Below are 17,003 nucleotides of genomic sequence, written 5' to 3' on the forward strand. Positions count from 1 at the left end.
TATTTTTTTACCCTGAAATCACATCATCAGGATAACATCTACCTACACAAAACAAATGGCACGTGCAATCATGAACTGTTCCAAAAGGGGTGAAAAGCAAACAAAGGGAGCTATCTGTTACTCATCTTTGTTCCAACAGTATCTGATGGTGATGATGAAGACGGTGATGACATCCACCACATGCCTACTAGGTGCCAGGCTCATTTGTTTCTCAAAGTTTCACATATATTATTTTATTTAATCTTTATAACACCCTAATTTGTGAGCAACGTATTGATACTACTGTCATCTCATTTTATACATGAAGAAATCTAAGCACAGACAGGTTAAATTACTGTAACCTACCAGGCTCCTCCGTCCATGGGATTCTCCAGGCAAGAATACTGGAGTGGGTTGCCATTTCCTTCTCCAGGGGATCTTCCTGACCCAGGGATGGAACCCGGGTCTCCCGCCTTGCAGGCAGATGCTTTAACGTCTGCGCCACCAGGAAAGCCCATTAAGTAGCAGAAGATCCAAACCCAGCCAGTCCCATCCAAAGCTCAAGTTCTTCCCACAAACCAATAAACACGCAAGTGATGTACACTTATTAAAATGCACTTTTAAAGTATCTGACCAATGGCTTTTATAGTCATGGATACTTTCTTTTTAATGCATAGAAAATATACCTACTCTTTGTTCCCATTCATCCAGCCAGTGAAGGTATAATTAGGCACAGGCAACCCACTATAAACAACTGACAGAAGAAAGTCTTTTTTTTTTTAATCTTCTAAATATTTCATAGTGTCCTACCAAAAGAAGAGGACCAGAGAATCTCAAACCGAGGCTCCTCCACAAAAGGGAACTCAAGAAGGTGGGACAAAGACAGCCAGGGTGAGCTGCTGACCAAAGTATGTCACAGACGCACATTCTCTCCTGGTAACGGCGCTGCAGTGGCGCTGTAAGCACTGCAGTGCTGCCAATATTAAGTCTGAGCTCATGAATGCCGTGCTGCAAAAGTCACCAACAACAGAACAGGAAAATATTTCCCGTTCTCTACTTGTTTTATTCATCCCAGGGTCCTGATCTAGGAGGTTAGAGAGTTAACAAAATTTGGGAAAGGGCCAGCTTTACCACTTACTGTTGGACGGAGCATGGTAGCTTGGTCAAAAAATAAAGTTTACTTTAGCCTCTTAGTCTGTGGAAGAGGTAGTGTGTGTAAGAAAAGATGACCATAAATATTTCTCTAATGTTCAGAAAACACCTACTACCTAACCTCTTTCAACCAACACAAATATCATCTGAATTACCTGAGTCTGATGGTTATACATGGTTATAAGAAAAACCCAGACCATTCAGTGGCTGACAGGGAGCAGAAAGAAAAAAAAAAATCACATACCTCTAAAAGACAAAACAAACAAATGAACAAAAAGATACATTCTGAAAACTGAAGAGGGAAAAAAAATAGGTGACTCTCTTTGGTCCCAAGTTACCTGACTGCAGAAGTAAGATAGACACTGCAGTGCACAGGAGAAAATCTCTCTACCTGAGTAACTGAACAGCAGCTTCTGCAGCTGCCAATACCCAGGCACCTTCCTCGCCATTATATAACCCAACCCTGGCCTTAATAGGCCATCACACCGTATGTCAACAGTTGTTAGACACATCTGAGCTGCAAGCATCTGAGAAACCTTTCCAAAGTGGATTCAGATAAGCAAGAAGCAGGCCAAAATATGTTCATCATTTACCCAGAGCACATGACAACTCCTGTGAATTAAGCTTCACGCGTGTTGGCAGAGTAATTTAAGCAGCGAAAGAGAGGGTGCCTGTAACTAGGAAATTGCACACTGCTACAGAAACACAAATGAGTGCTGGTGTGGTCCCGTCACACATGCAACTCATTGTCCAAGCCATTTCAGCCTCATTCAAGATTTTGAATATTTCCATACATAGGAATTGCATAACTGCTGACCACAAATGATCAAAGATAAAAACCAACATAAACAGTGACACCCGTTTATAAACAAGCTGATGTTTAAAATGCTGCAGTCCTAAAGGATACCAACAACTTAGAGAAAAACTTAGACACACACACACACTGGAAAATTAGAAAGCGGGCAGACCAGCCATAATTAGCCACCGGCTTTGCTGACTACTGAAGATAGAAATGTCTCCATTATGTATAAAGCCAAGAATCAACTGTTTGCAATTACATTTACAAAAACATTGAACCCTCTGTCCCAGATTTTTTTAATCATTATTTTGGTGTATCCAAGGGCTGGGCGATACAGATTTTTTTAAATCATAGATACCATAAACCAAGCAGCCAATTAAGTTCACAGAGTCCATCCCCCAGAGGTCAGAGCAAAATAATCACAGAAGCCCAAGTGATTACTTAGGTGGGAGGGGGAGGGTGTGGAAAAGGAAATACCAAAACAAGGAATGAGGCTGGAACAATTAGAGCTGTTTGTAAACATAAATTTGTCTGGGCTAACTGTAAACACAATAAGAAACACTCGGAGGGGCAGGGATGCACCAGAGTCTTAGTTCAGCCTACTCCGTGTCAGGGTCTGAGAGTAGCGTCAGGAAACCTTGGACTCTGGTATCTCATTCAGCTCAGACCTGCAGACTTGAGGCCCTCTGATAAAAACTGAAAAAAAAAGAAAAAAAGGCTGAAGGGGGCCCCCCCAAGAGGAAGTGAAACTGACCAATCAATTTTCCACAGCCACCCACCCACCCCACAACCCTGGTAAGAAGGGCCCTTTAGAGTCTGACAGAAAAGAGGGAAAAAGGAACTTCGGGTAGTGAGAGGGAGAGAAGGCAGAGATAAGTCACTGCCTTCTGAAAACAAGAGATTGCCATACAAGCGAAAACAAGGACCAAAGACTGGGCTGAGATGGTGAGGGGAATTGATGTGGCTTTGGTAGGAAGCAGCAGCAGCTGTAAGGGTTCTTCATCGAGCTGAGGGAAACACAAATTGCAGTTTTAAATATAATGAATGACTTCACCGAAAGTGTTCATTCAAGTGAGAGATGGAGCAAAGAAAGAAATCTGAAGTATAAATGGGTTCTGGGAGTCCTATCCAAACCAAGCAGTTCCTCCTGGTGTCTTCGATGCCAAGACTCCCAATGAAGAAGGCCACAGGAAAGAACTAACCATATTTCCTCCAAAAACGAATTTTGTAGGTAAAATTTTAAACGTGTACGATATGGCTTCCTAATTGACCTTGCCAATTTCACCACCACTGCTCCACAAATCCCTTGGGAACCAAAGGGCCCAATGAGTGTCCAGATTCTTCACACACCTCCCCAGTCTCCAGGCCCCCTCCTCACCACTGACAGCCCACCCTGGGTTCTGTAAACTGTATGGTTCTGCACCCTCCAACAACTAAATATAACCAGCAATCCAGCTCTCCCAAATTGTTTAACCCCTGATTACCTAGGGCCACCACAAAGCAGGGGTACCCCTGGGTCTCTGTTCCCTGACCCCTTTCCTATGGAAAAGCAAAGTACTTTTTTTCCTCCTTATTTTCCCATTTTTTTCATCGCCTCCTCCAATAATCTTGTCTGTCCTCAGTCTCTCATTCCCACCATCTAGCAGTCTTGGGAGACCAAATGCTGACTGGTGCTGCTGTCATAAGGTACCAGGTCCCTCATACCTCCCAGTACCTTGTACCCCCCCTCAAGACCCCAGCCATCCTTCTTCCCCTCAAAAGCCCACCTGTGTCAGTTTCACCCTTGTTTCCCCCATCCTCCTGGTCCACGTTTCCTATCCCCCTGCCCTCATTCCCGCAGGATTTCCTAATTTCTGGTTTCGAAGGCTTTTTAGCTGACTGTCTCCTGGCTCCGGGAGAGTTCCAAATGTCTTCTTTCTCATCACCCCTGCTGCGACCCTCCGCACAGCCCGGGGAGCCCCCCGCCCATCCCCGGCTCTCTAGTTCCGCAGGTCCCGGCGCTCGGTGGCTGCTCTGCGCCTCCTCTGCGGTGCAGTTACCCTCTCCCGGGCCCCCCGGTGCCCCCCGCCTCCTGCTCTCCCTCTCCTCACTCTTGCCCGATAACCCCCTACCCGCTTCCCCGGTCCCCAACGCACTCCCGAGCCCCGCTCGCGGCGCCGACCCCTCCACCTCGGTGTCGCGGGGCTCCCTTTCCCCCGCCACACTCGGACGGTCCCGGGCCGCGCAGCCCCGCCGCCGCCCGGTCCCGCCGCGCCACTACCTTGGCCTTAGTGACGAGGTGCGTGGCCCGCTTGACCACCGCGAAGTTGCCCTTGCCGATGGTGCGGTCGATCTCGTAGTAGCCGATGCGGGCAGGCACCGGCCCGCGGGAGGCCGGGGCTGGGGGACGCGGCGGGCCAGCCGCCGGGGGGACAGCAGCGGGGGCGGCCGGGGGTCCCGGGGCGGGCGGAGGCAGCAGGCGGCCGGCCGGCCCGGCTCCCCCCGCTCCGGCCCCGGCAGCCCCGCCAGCTCCACTCGCCGCCGCCGCCGCCATCTTGTTGTGCAGTGAAACCTCCGGGGCCGCGGGGAGCCGGCCGGGGGGGGAGAGGGGGCGGGGGGGGGCGGGAAAAGAGGTGGGGGGGCAGCGGACGTCACTCCAGGAGGCGGAGCGCCCGCGCCGCCGGGGCCGGGAGCCATGGCAACCTGTCGTCACGTGCCGACGCGCGTCACCGCCCGGAGCCATGGCAACCATGACCTCACCGGCTAGCTCGACCTTCCCGCGTGGGCCGGGTTCCTCCCGCGCCGGCTCCCGGGTGCCCCCCTCCGGGGAGGAGACAGTGGGTACCGCAAGTGTGCCAGCCAGTTCCAAGCCATTGCAGCGTTGCCCAAGTCGGGGGGTGCTTGTGCCTGACCCAAAACCTGCCCTCGATCCTCCCAGGAACTGCTAATGTCACCCCCTACTGTGACCTCTGTCCCAGTTCGGCAGTCACCCAGCCTCCTTTAAAGCAAAGTATTTCCACATCATCAAAAATATTAGCACTGTCCCACTTTAGCCCTTGAGGCCCCAAAGGCAGGAACAGCTACATTACTGAAGCAACTGTAACCAAGTCGGTAGCGAGGCAAGGGAATTCTTCAGTAAAATTCCTTCCTCTTACAACCTGGTACAACCAATCTAATTGTCACCGAATGTAGAAAATAGGGAAAGTAAGATTTGCGTGTTCAAGGGCGGAGAAACCAGCCCAAACACGCATTTCAGTCATTGGGTGGGTGAGGGCCAGAGCAGGGACGTCATTTTCCTTCCTCCCACCCCTTCTCTGAACAATTCTATAGCTAGATGATTGTCAAAAAGTGCCTGCATCCTATTTCTGTCACTTGTAAAACCCTGGTGAAGCAATGTGCGCATTGTCCAGTGAGTCACCTCATGGTTAAGGACGATCAGTCTGTTGGGCAAAATAAATAAGTAAATAATAAAATAAAAATTCCACCCCTACCAGCGACTCTCCAAGGACATTAAAGGTGATCAAATCAAATTCCAACAATAAATCTCATATCCCGTTTCTCTTCTCTGTTATCTGCTTTTCTGCACCCCCCCAGAGCCCTCACCAGCTCCCCCCTCCTCTCCTCCCTCTGTTAAGTAGATTGGCTTTAACAGCTTCAGGTAAGGCTGGGGAGAGGTAGGCTACTTGGCTATCAATAACAAGATGTTCTGGGCAGGCAAGGGCTTCCTCAGTGGCTCAGGGGTAAAGAATCTGCCTGCAAAGCAGGAGACTTGGGAGATGTGGTTCAATCCCTGGATAGGGAAGATCCCCTGGAGAAGGAAATGGCAACCTATTTCAGTATTCTTGCCTGGGAAATCCTGTGGACAGAGGAGCTTGGTGGGCTATATCCAAAGGATCACACAAAATCGGACACAACTGAGCTTGCACACATACTGGGGTGGCAAGTGGGGAGGAGAGAAGGCCATGAACAGGCCAATGTTGAAATGTATCCCACTTTCCAATCCTGATTCCTCTGTATTTATGTCTCTCTCAATGGCAGAACTGTGTTGTCAGGTCACTACATGTATAATACTGAAAACTGACACCCAGTGCACGGTGAATGTGTGAGAAGCAGAGCATCTATTTACTCTCTCTGACCGAAAGATATTTATTAGCTCCTGATTCCTCAAGTGACTGTGAGTAATCGCTGGGACTAGGACAGGACAGGGAGGTCATTCCACAATTCCCTTGAATCAATCCCCTGGTGGCTGTTCCAAATTGCCAACACAATTAACACTAATTGGCTTCTTTACTAGCAAATGAGGATAAGGATGAAGTGGTCCTCAGCTTCTGGCACTGGTTAAGACCTTTCATTGGTTGAGCTCATTCAATCCCAGATAAATGATGGTGTGCAGCCAGCCTCTTTTACCATTTCGACCTACTCACCTGCCTCTAACAGGAACTGTACATTAACGTTGGTGCCGGGCCCAAGGGTCCTAGTTTTACTATCTTCCCTAAGGAAAGGAAGAGGAGGGTCTCAACAGGAAACTTAAGAGAAATAAAGCAAGGGGGAAAAAATCTTTTGCTCTGAGGGTTGCAGGAGCAGCACTGAAACCATCAGCCTAACAGCTTTTCCTTTACTTGTAGAGATCGTTTGAACATCAAGCACCGCAACTTTTGCTGCTCCCTGAAGGGTGTCAAAAACAAAGATGCCTCTGGGGAGAAACTAGAAAATGGAGCATTGGTCTAACTCCCCAGGGAAAGAGGCAGATAACTCTCGTCTCTAATAATGGCCAGACTGTGTACACTGTGTGTTAAGTGATTTTCTCTCTTTGCCTGTATGGATAAAGGCCAGTAACTGTGCCCTATTGAGACTTGGACAAAGACTTGCTAGAGATTTCCCTGAAGAGTCTTTGGTGAGAAGAATATAGAAAATTAGGGAGGGGATTGATCAACGAAGATCATCAGGGAAAAAGGAAAACTGTTTAAATGTATGCATTTAATAATTATTTATTGAATACCAAGACTGAGTTAAGTCTGGGGAGAAAAACAGTCAGTGTGTGGTTCAGTTGCTCAGTAGTGTCCAACTCTTTACGACCCCACGAACTATATAGCCCGCCAGGCTCCTCTGTCCGTGGAATTTTCCGCGCAAGAATACTGGAATGAGTTGCCATTCCCTCCTCCAGGGGTTCTTCCCAACCCAGAAATCAAACCCACATCGTTTATGTCCCTTGCATTGGCAGGAAGAATCTTTATCACTAGCGCCATCCAGAAAGTCCACTCACAGTCAATAGCAACAATTTGCCGGGCACTACGCTAAGCAGTTTTACTTAAATGAACTTAATCCTCAACAACCCCGTGAGACAGGATATGTTATTATCCCCATTTTGCAGATAAGGAAAATGAGGCACAGAAGGATTAAGGGAGTTGACCACCGTCATAGAGCTAGAAAGTGAGTCCCAGAATTAGGATTCAACCCCAGGCAATTTACCTCTGAAACAGAGATCCTCCCCCACTAATTATAACTAGTAGCTCTAGGAAAGCAGCTAGGAGGAAAATGCAGTAGCTTGCAGGAAAAGCAGTTTCCTCCCCAAACTCAGTTTAGACCCATGGGAGAAGAAGACTTGAGAGTTCTGGAGAAAAGGACAGAGCAGGCACCAGATCATATCAATAAAGAATGGCAGGGATTTCCCTGGTGGTCCAGTGGCTAAGACTCCATGCTCCCTATGCATAGGGCCTGGGTTTGATCCCATGTGCCATAGCTAAGACCTGGCACTGCCAAATAAATAAATAAAAATATTTTTAAAAAATAGAACAGATTTAAAAAAAAATAGCAGATTGCAAAACTGATTGACGTCTGCTTCACTTGCCAGTAGATCTGTGAAGAGATTCACTGCTTATTGTACCAGTGTTTTGCTGCCCTAGAAAATGGGTGGGAAAGTGTGTTCCTGCCCTGCTGCAGATTCAGAGAGGTGGCCTGGGGGCTGAAATTTTTGGAGCCCTGCAGTCAAGGGTGAAGGCAGAAACTCCACCACCTGGCTCCCAATCCACCTCCATAACCAATGCACTCTTTTCTGCAAAAGTGAAAAATAGACTCAAAGATGAAAGTGAGACATTTCCTTCATAATATCATTGTGTTTTGTTTCTAAAACTTGAAAAGGGCAAGCCAAGGCATTCTTGATGGATAGGATAGGCCCTTAGGAACTTCTGGAAGCAATGCAAAACCTCTGAAGACTCAAGGTCTGAGGGGGGAGTGATAAAAGCCTTGGGAGGGAATATATTAACTCTTTTGGGTTCTATCCCTGAATTGGGAAGATCACCTGCAGGAGGGAAAGGCTACCCACCCCAGTATTCTGGCCTGGAGAATTCCATGGACTGTATAGTCCATTGGGTTGCAAACAGTCGAATACGACTGAGTGACTTTCACTTTCACTTTTATGATTTTAAAGTCCCTCTGAGCCTGTCTGCAGAGCAATTTACCAGCAACCCAGAAGGAAACTGCAGCCTCACCATATAGCTCCAGAGTCTCAGAAGTATCAGGACCTTGAAGAAAATCTAAGCCCTCACTTTTCATTGTCTCAGCTCATTACCGCTCGGAAAGAAGTGAAGTATTATTCAGAAATTCTGTGGGCCAAAAGGCAACATTGTGCAATGTTTGCATGTCACATATTGCCAAACAAGGCAATTGTTAGCCAATTTTTTAAAATATTTATTTACGTATTTGGCCATGCCGGGTCTTAGTTGTAGCACGTGGACTCTTGAGTTGTGGCATGTGGGATCTAGTTCCCTGACCAAGGATGGAACCCGGTTCCCTCCACTGGGAGCACAGCCTAAGTAAGCCACTGGACCACCAGGGAAGTCCCTCTTCACCAGTTTATAATCTATAATTCTGCCATCACATAGAAAGCCGGGCACTGTGGTATGCACGTTGTTGAGACGTTCAGCGTGCCCTGGTTCTCCAGGAGCGCTGAACGTGTGTCTTCTCTCCATCACGGCAGTGCTCTGAGTTACCACCTCAGCTACGTGACTCTTACCTTGCCTTTCCTGTCCCAGACCAACCCAGTCATGTCCAAGCGCTTCCTCTGGGTGCCCAGAAACAGGTCTGAGCAAAATAAGTACATACTCTCCTGGTGTAAGATATCCTGGGGAGGGGGCTTGAGAACAGCTAATAAGCTTTCGACCTAGGATTTTCTGTTCAGCTTGCTCACATTTTTCTTCTTAATGGAACCATTTGAGCTAAATGAAACAAAAAAATTACCCTGACTACTTTGCATATGTTCTAGGATACAATTTAAGCATTTTTAGATTATTATTAAATAAAGATGACTTTTTAAAAAGATTTTCTGCACTCTCAGATGTGACTATATTATCATTTGGGATCGATATTTTCCTTAGGTAAATACACCTGTTGTTTTATAAGGAAAATCACCAGAAAAACATATTTAGTAGAGAAAAAGAGTTCACTCAGAACAACTTTTTTTTTACAAAAGGATATGCTCCTTAACGCAAGTTACACTTAGTTACCCTATAATCAACTCCCAAATATTTACACTAATTTAGAAAGAAGTGTTTAATGATTTGTTTCTCTCAAGTGAAAAGTGTGATATTCAACAAACATTAAGATTTTGGCGTTATGTGGATCCTGTTTTCCTCCTTGAATATAGAAGTGTATCTCAAATCTAGGAATTCACCATATTTCATAGAAAATAAACGTGTGCTTCCAAGGTCTATCTCAGACAGAAGTTCTTTATTTCCCTAGTTCTAAACTGACAGAATTGCATCTTTCCTCTTTTTCCTTATTCTTTAAAAACAAACAAACAAACAAACAAACATTTATTTATTTATTTGGCTGTTTCAGGTCTTGGTTACAGAACATGATCTTAAGTTGCAGCATGCAGGCTCTTTCTTAGTTGCAGTATGTGGGATCTAGTTCCCTTACCAGGGATGGAGCGCAGGCTCCCTGCATGGGGAGCATGGAGTCTTAACCACTGGGCCTCCAGGAAGTCCCTTTCCCTTCATCTTCACATCTCCCCTAAGAGGCCATCCTCTCTGCTGCACCTGCCTTGGGAATTGCCTCTGAGTTTTTAGTGCTTACCTTCAAACAGACTTGCATTGTTTTGGAAAACAGTGCAAGAGACATAGCTTTTATTGCAGTTTCCCTACATTATAATTGGGGTTTGCTTAAGTTTTCTACCAGCCTTTCCAGATACTGGCTAAGAAAAACTTGTACTATTGGGATTGATTTCTATAGGTAGCTGACCCACCTTTGTTTGCTTCATCTCCACCACAATTTTCTTCAATTAAACTAGAAATCTTCATCCATCTTCATCTTTAAACCCGAAAGAAACCCTTTCCCTTGTCTGCAGAGACACCTGCTGGTCTAAGTTCTAAACTACATGATGCCTAGCAGGACTCCCTCATGCCACTACACCCTTCTAGTCCTTTCTGTTTCAACTGCAGGCAGTTGAAAACCACAAACCCACAGCAGGAGCCAGGAAGTTGGAATCCAAATGGAAGCTGGCTCCAGGAAGCTGGATGTCTTTGCGGCCAAATAGAAAGTACAGTGGGCTAAAGTTACAGTGGTACTTTGGGCTGGGATAACAGCCCACAGCTGCGGTTTTATGCCACCCAACGATGTCTCCAATTATCCTCAGAGTCCTCATGGCATTTTAAAAGATTACTTATTAAGGGTGAAATTATTTCTGTTGGTTCTTATTTTCAAAATAATTTTATACTCCTTTGACTTTTTTTAAGGGCAGCCTGGAACAATGAGTGAAAAGAGCAAGGGTTAGACCATGCTTAGACAGTTAGACCTAAGTTTTCCGAAGGGCTTTTCCATTTACAGACTCATCTCTGAGCCTCAGTTTCCTTTTGTGGAAAATCACTCCTAATTCATGGGGTTTTTAGGAGAATCAACTATCATAAATACATAGAGGGAAACTTCCCTGGTGGTCCAGTGGCTAAGACACTAAGCTCCCAAAGCAGGGGGCCCAGAGTTTGATTCCTGGTCAGGGAACTAGCCCACATGCCACAGCTAAATGATACCACATGCTGCAACTAAAGACCCGGCGCAGCCAAATAAACAAATAATTTTTAAAAATAAATTAAAGTCTGTACATAATATGCATTCAAGTATTAATTTTCTCCCTTGCAGCACTAAAAGCATATAAATCATAACATGCTGCTTTCCAAATCACTTTCACAAGATTAGGAGGATTGAGAATAGAATTAGGGTTTCAAAAAATGGATTAACTTCAGAGTTAAAAAGAGAAAATTATAGTTTTAAATGTTTTAGTTGGTTGACTAAGCACGTACAGTTCAGTCTCTGGAAGTTGGACTATCTGTGTTTATGGTGGAAACCTACGTATCCAATGACAACCGTCTCACCACTTCATAAAGTAGTTATTATCCCACTTTACAGATGGTCAGTTTACTTGACCAGTCTGATGACTGGCTCACACAGCTAGGACATGGTGAATCTGGAAGCAAATCCAGGCCTTTTGATCTCCAAATCAAGTTTCCCAAACTTTAGAGTATCCCAGTGTCTATGGTCTGTTTGTTTGTTTGTTTGTTTAAAATACTAATGGTTTTCCTTCTAAAATTTAAAGTATATATGTAAGTAAAATACTAAAATATTTATACCATTGCTACACAACAGTCTACTTGAGAAATTGTGTGTATTCCCAAGCTTTCTGCAGGATGCAAGCACTCTTTGAGAACACTGTAGGAGCTCACTGAGAAAGAAAACTTATTCCAAGTGGCACTTTTTTCTTCTAAAATTCATTTAAAATCTTATAGGGGGGACTTCCCTGGTGGTTCAATGGTTAAGAATCTGCCTGTCAACATAGGAGACACGGGTTGGATCCCTAGTCTGGGAAGATCCCACACGCCTCAGCGCAACTAAACCTGTGTGCCACAACTACTGAACCTGTGCTCTGGAGCCCAGGAATTGCAACTACTGAACCCACGTGCAGCAACTGCTGAATCCCATGTGCCCTAGAGCCCGGCTCCACCACGAAAGAAGCCACTGCAATGAGAAGCCAGCGCACCATAATGAAGAGTAGCCCCTGCTCGCTGCATCTAGAGAAAGCCCTCGAGACAACAAAGACCCAGCACAGCCATAAAAAAAGAAAAAACAAAAAACCTTGCAATAATGATAATTGGTGTTCTATGAATAATTGCTAAAATTATTATTAATCTATTGTAGCGTTTTTTAACAATCTAACTTACTTTACATGAATGGATGTCTAATTAGATAACAATCCCCAGATAGGCAGGAACATATTTGTTTAGCTCACCATTATCCAGGGATATCATAAATGCTCAGTAGATATTTCTTAAATAAATTAATGCCTCCCCACTAATTGTGGTTTCCTTGAGGCCAAGGACTCTGTATGTTCAGAGCATTTCTTCAGCACTTTATTTCAACATGTCCAGAACCTAATACAGTACTGGTACCTTGTAGCACTCAGCATATGCTGGCAAAAGTAAAGCAAGAGAAAGACAGGAAAGTTTTATCCAAAAGTGTGTATTCTCTATTCTGAGCATTCAGGCAAACATAACTGGTTCTCTAGGGCTGCCATCCAAAATCTAAGTTTGTTCTGAGCAGTTTATCTTGCAGAAATGTGACGATCCCAAGGCGCTTCTTAAGAAGCCAAAAGAAAAGTGAAGCGTTTGCTGAGCCATCAAGCACCCTCCAGAAACTTGAGCACATAGGACTCTGTGCCTGCCAGGAAACAGAAAGCTGGGAGAAGGGCATGGGAAGGGGTAGCTGGCAAAGATCTCGTTTGGACCTCGATACAAGAGAAAGGAAAGATGAAAGAGTCCAAACTATCATTAAATCATGACCCCAAGACTGCATAAGAGTTAAAAATAGTTTCTCCAAAGAGGTAGTTTAATCTTGTAGCCAGGACAAGTGGGATGCTATTGATTCTATTTTTCCACTACTGTTATGACAAATAATAAGATGCAAATAACAAGACGTCTAACAAGTCGCCTTGTAACCACGTTTCCAGGGAAAATAAAGCCTTTTAAAAACGCTCCTGTCCCCTCTTTCTACTTCTTTTAACCTTGTGTACCAGAGGTTTCAGAAAGGGTAATTAAGCAAGAAAAAAAGAAATAAAAGGCATCCAAATCAGAAAGGAAGAAGTAAAACTACCTCAGTCTGCAGATAACATGATCTTGTATATAGAAAATCGTAGGGAATCCACTAGAAAACCATCTGATCTAATGAGTTGAGCAAGGTGGCAAGCGCCAAGAAAAATGTACAGAAATCAATTAGATTTTCATACGCCAGCAATGAAAATTCTGAAAATGAAATTAAGATAACAGGCCCATTTATAATAGCATCCAGAGGAATGAAATACTTAGACAGACATTTAACGAAAGAAATGCAAGACAAAAAGTCACATATTGTATGATTCCATATACATATTCCATATAAGTGTTTAGAACAGGCAAATCAATAGGGACAGAAAGAAGAGCAGTGGTTGACTAGGGCTGGCCACATCAGGTCAGGGAGAGGAATGGAGGATGGTTACCACTAGATGCATCATTCCCCTTTAGGGTGATGAAAATAGTCGAAACGTAGGTTGTGATGATGGGTGCACAAGTCTGAGAATATTCTAAAAACCCACACATTGTACACTTTCAATAGGCTAATTTTATGGTATGTCAATTATACCTCAATAAAGGTGTTAATTTTTTTTATTAAAGGAAAACTCAACTGGAAGAAATTCTCTACCAATAGTGACCCGCTAAAAGGAGTTCAATAAAGAGGGGTGGGGGGTGGACTCAAGCTCTTCATACAATCACCAGGGTCTCTCTGTAAGAAGAGCTGCTTCCAGGGAAGCCAGTGGGAAGGGTTAGTCTGAACTACTCTCTGAGCTGTAGAATCCAGATTCAGAGTCAGTTTTATTTCTATAAAGAACACACACTGCTGGGGAAAGGATTGTATGAGAAATAGCTCAGGGAGGGAGACTTTCACAGGAGAAAGAAATAAAATGTCTATTTCCATTCATCTCTGCTATTGAACAAGAGCTCTCAAAGAAGACTTCCTTAGTGGTCCAGTGGCTAAGAATCAGCCTGGCAATGCAGGGAACACAGGTTTGATCCCTGGTCCAGGAGGACTCCGCATGCCACGGAACCACCAAGCCTGTGCACCGGAACTACTGAGCCTGGACTCTCGAGCACGTGCTCTGCAACAAGCCACCACAATGAGAAGCCTGAGCACCACAACCGGAGAGGAGCCCCCACTCACCACTCTAGAGAAAGCCCACACGCAGCAGTGAACGCCCAGCACAGCCATAAAGAAAAAAATAAATAAAGCCCCCAAAAATAACCCACCATAAAAAACAAAGAGTCCTCAAAGATTAAAAAAAAAACCCACTTCATAGGCAATGATTGAAACGGGCCACACAGCTGAGCCCGCTGATTCTTGAGAAAACTGGCAAACTTGCCCTAAAGTCCCGGAAGACTCCCTCATGGTTATAAAAAGCGCAGCTGATTCGGTGGCAGTAACAATGTCTGCTTGCTTCTGTCTATCCCTTGTTGATAGACCCCAAGGGTTGTTTCATTTGGAGGTAGTCTCGTGGGCTGAATTATGCTCAGCTACCATGTGTTTACATAATACCCTGTATGTTGGAGGAGGTCATCAAAAAGATATGACTGCTGGTTGACCCTCCAAGTGGGCACCTGGAGGCTTCTTGCTCCCTCCCCTGTCCTTGGAATGCCCACTCTGCCTACTGTTCATACTGTAGGAGCTGCTCCAAGATCGCAGCCTTAAGAGAGAGCGGTGTTGTCGAGACTGGACTGAACATGTAACTGAACCCAGTTAAGGCCTCTATGCAAACTTTTAAGGTTCTGGTGTGGGGGTGTGGAAATCTAGTCATCTTTTTTTTTTTTTTTTCCAGAAATTACTTGGTTCTTTGTTATTTTTCTTTATTTAGTTTTATTATGTGGCAGTGCTGGGTCTTTGTTGTGGCACACTGGCTTCTCTCTAGTTGCCGTAGGACTTGTGGGATCTTAGTTCCCAGGCCAGGGGTCAGACTGGTGTCCCCTGCATTGGAAGGCAGATTCTTAACCACTGGACCACCAGGGCAGTCCCAGATCAATTTATCTTGCCTCCACCCAAGACAAGCATCGTAAGTTTCCTTGCTTATTAAAGCTGCCAACTACCAACTTGGAGAGGTTTGCTTCTTTCTTCCGTCTCCCTTGCCCTCTGTGTAAGGGGGACGATTATTAAACCAACCTTGTCAACTTGGGGGAAGTTGAATATGCATACAGCTAAAGCTGGGGTTTCATAGAGGCAAAGATGCAGCCACAGGACCAGCTGTTCCAAGTATTTGACAGACCTAAGGAGATCATGAATTACAACTCCTCCAGGATGGGGTTTGAGGTATGAATTGGGCAAAGAACTAGAATAATATTCACTTACCTCGCCAAAATAATGGAAAGAGGTTAGCAGATTTTCCATAGAAGACAGTACAGCAAGGCTGTGCAAAGTTTATCAAAAGTAGTGGGATGAAGTTAAAAATACAGAGCAGACCACTTAACTTCAAGTTATAGAAACCAACAAGCCATAAACACCTCCAACATTGTGTACATAACTAGCTTCAGTGAAATGAGCTCCTTGCCTTTGAGAAGCTGGTCTAAACTTTTTTCCTGTAATTTGCAAAGACAGTATTATGCTGTAGTTGGTTCTGCAGCAAAAAAATCTCTTTCCTAGGGAAATAACCAGGGCATACTTTAGCATCTGATAATAAGCAATTTATGATAAGCACTTAGGAAGAGGGATAGATGGAATTTTACGGCTGATAAAAATGAAAGTTAGGTAGTCGTGAGACTGAAGGCAACAGAGAAGGAAACTAGGATGCCAATTCAAATTGATGAAATGAGAACATTTTATACCAGAAAGGATCCTGGATCTTATTTTTTAATCCCCTTCCATTGCAGATGAGAAAACTGAGCCTTAAAGGGATGAAGCTATGAAATGACTTGTCTAAGCTCACACAGTTATTAGCAGGCTTGGAATCTGAAACTACATCTTCCGACTCTCTCCTTATGAAGCCAGTACTTTTGCCTTACGATGTTTCCTCCCATGAGCAGGTCAAGAAAAGCCTAGAAACCAAAGGACCCAAGCAGCAACAAGGAAAACCCTCTCCTTACAATGATCATGGCAGGCCAGGGAGCTGAGAATCCAAGGCAAAGCAAGAGTGGGCTATGAGGTTTGCATTGGTTAGCTCAGGTTGCCAGAACAAAATAGATTGGGTGACTGACACAACATCAATTTATTTCTCATAATTCTGGAAGCTGAGAAGTCCAAGGTTAAGATTCTAGCAGATTCCGTTCCAGGAGGAAGGGCTTCTTCCTGGCTTGGAAACAGTGGCCATCTTGCTGTGTCCTCATTTCTCAGAAAAAGAGAAAGAGAGTGCGCTCTGGTCCCTCTTCCTGTTCTTACAAAGACGCTACTCCCATCATGGGGGCCCCACTCTCTCAAAGGCATCACCCTGGGGGTCGGGGCTTCAGTATATAGATATAGAGGTGGGGGACACAAACATTCAGCCCTTAACAAGGTCTCAGAGGTCCAAGTGAGAAATGACCCCAAACAGAAGACAGTAAGTTGAAAAAGGAAAGGAAAAGGATGAAACGAAAATGGGTTGTCTTCGGTCCTCTTTCGCGCTTTCTGCTGAGATGGAGAGGATAGAGAGAGGTCACATAAAGGAAGATTGAACCTAGATTGGGAGTATGAGCTCTGTGTGTGTGTTAGCTGCTCAGTCGTGTCTGACTCTTTGCGACCCCATGGACTGGAGCCTGCCAGGCTCCTCTGTCCATGGAATTCTCCAGGACACTAGAGTGGGTAGCCATGCCCCACTCCAGGGGATCTTCCCAACCCAGGGATCAAACCCAGGTCTCCTGCATGGCAGGCAGGTTCGTTACAGTCTGAGCCACCAGGCAAGCCCTGTGAGTGCTGTGATGTTCCCAGTGCGCCAGCAGTGCAGCTATGGAAAGAGACCGGCGCTGGAGTCAGTTAGCAGACGGTCAAGGCTCAGCTTCACGCTGAGTGTCTTGGCGAGCTTGGACAGCATGGAGCATCTCGACTGCAAAATGAGGCTACT

At 45.2% G+C, this 17,003-nt stretch overlaps 1 protein-coding gene across 1 annotated transcript in view; it reads right to left on the minus strand.

Annotated features, from left to right (window-relative positions):
- SIK3 (SIK family kinase 3) overlaps positions 1-4,463 on the minus strand; it is a 258,013-nt gene extending 253,550 nt beyond the window's left edge. Inside the window, exon 1 of the mRNA XM_068988165.1 lies at positions 4,191-4,463. Coding sequence (XP_068844266.1) covers positions 4,191-4,463 — 273 coding nt within the window. The remainder of the gene's footprint in view (positions 1-4,190) is intronic.
- Positions 4,464-17,003: the final 12,540 nt, after the last annotated feature.

The sequence above is a fragment of the Capricornis sumatraensis genome, chromosome 16 (genome assembly GCF_032405125.1).
Source record: "Capricornis sumatraensis isolate serow.1 chromosome 16, serow.2, whole genome shotgun sequence".
NCBI classification, from domain to species: Eukaryota; Metazoa; Chordata; class Mammalia; order Artiodactyla; family Bovidae; genus Capricornis; species Capricornis sumatraensis.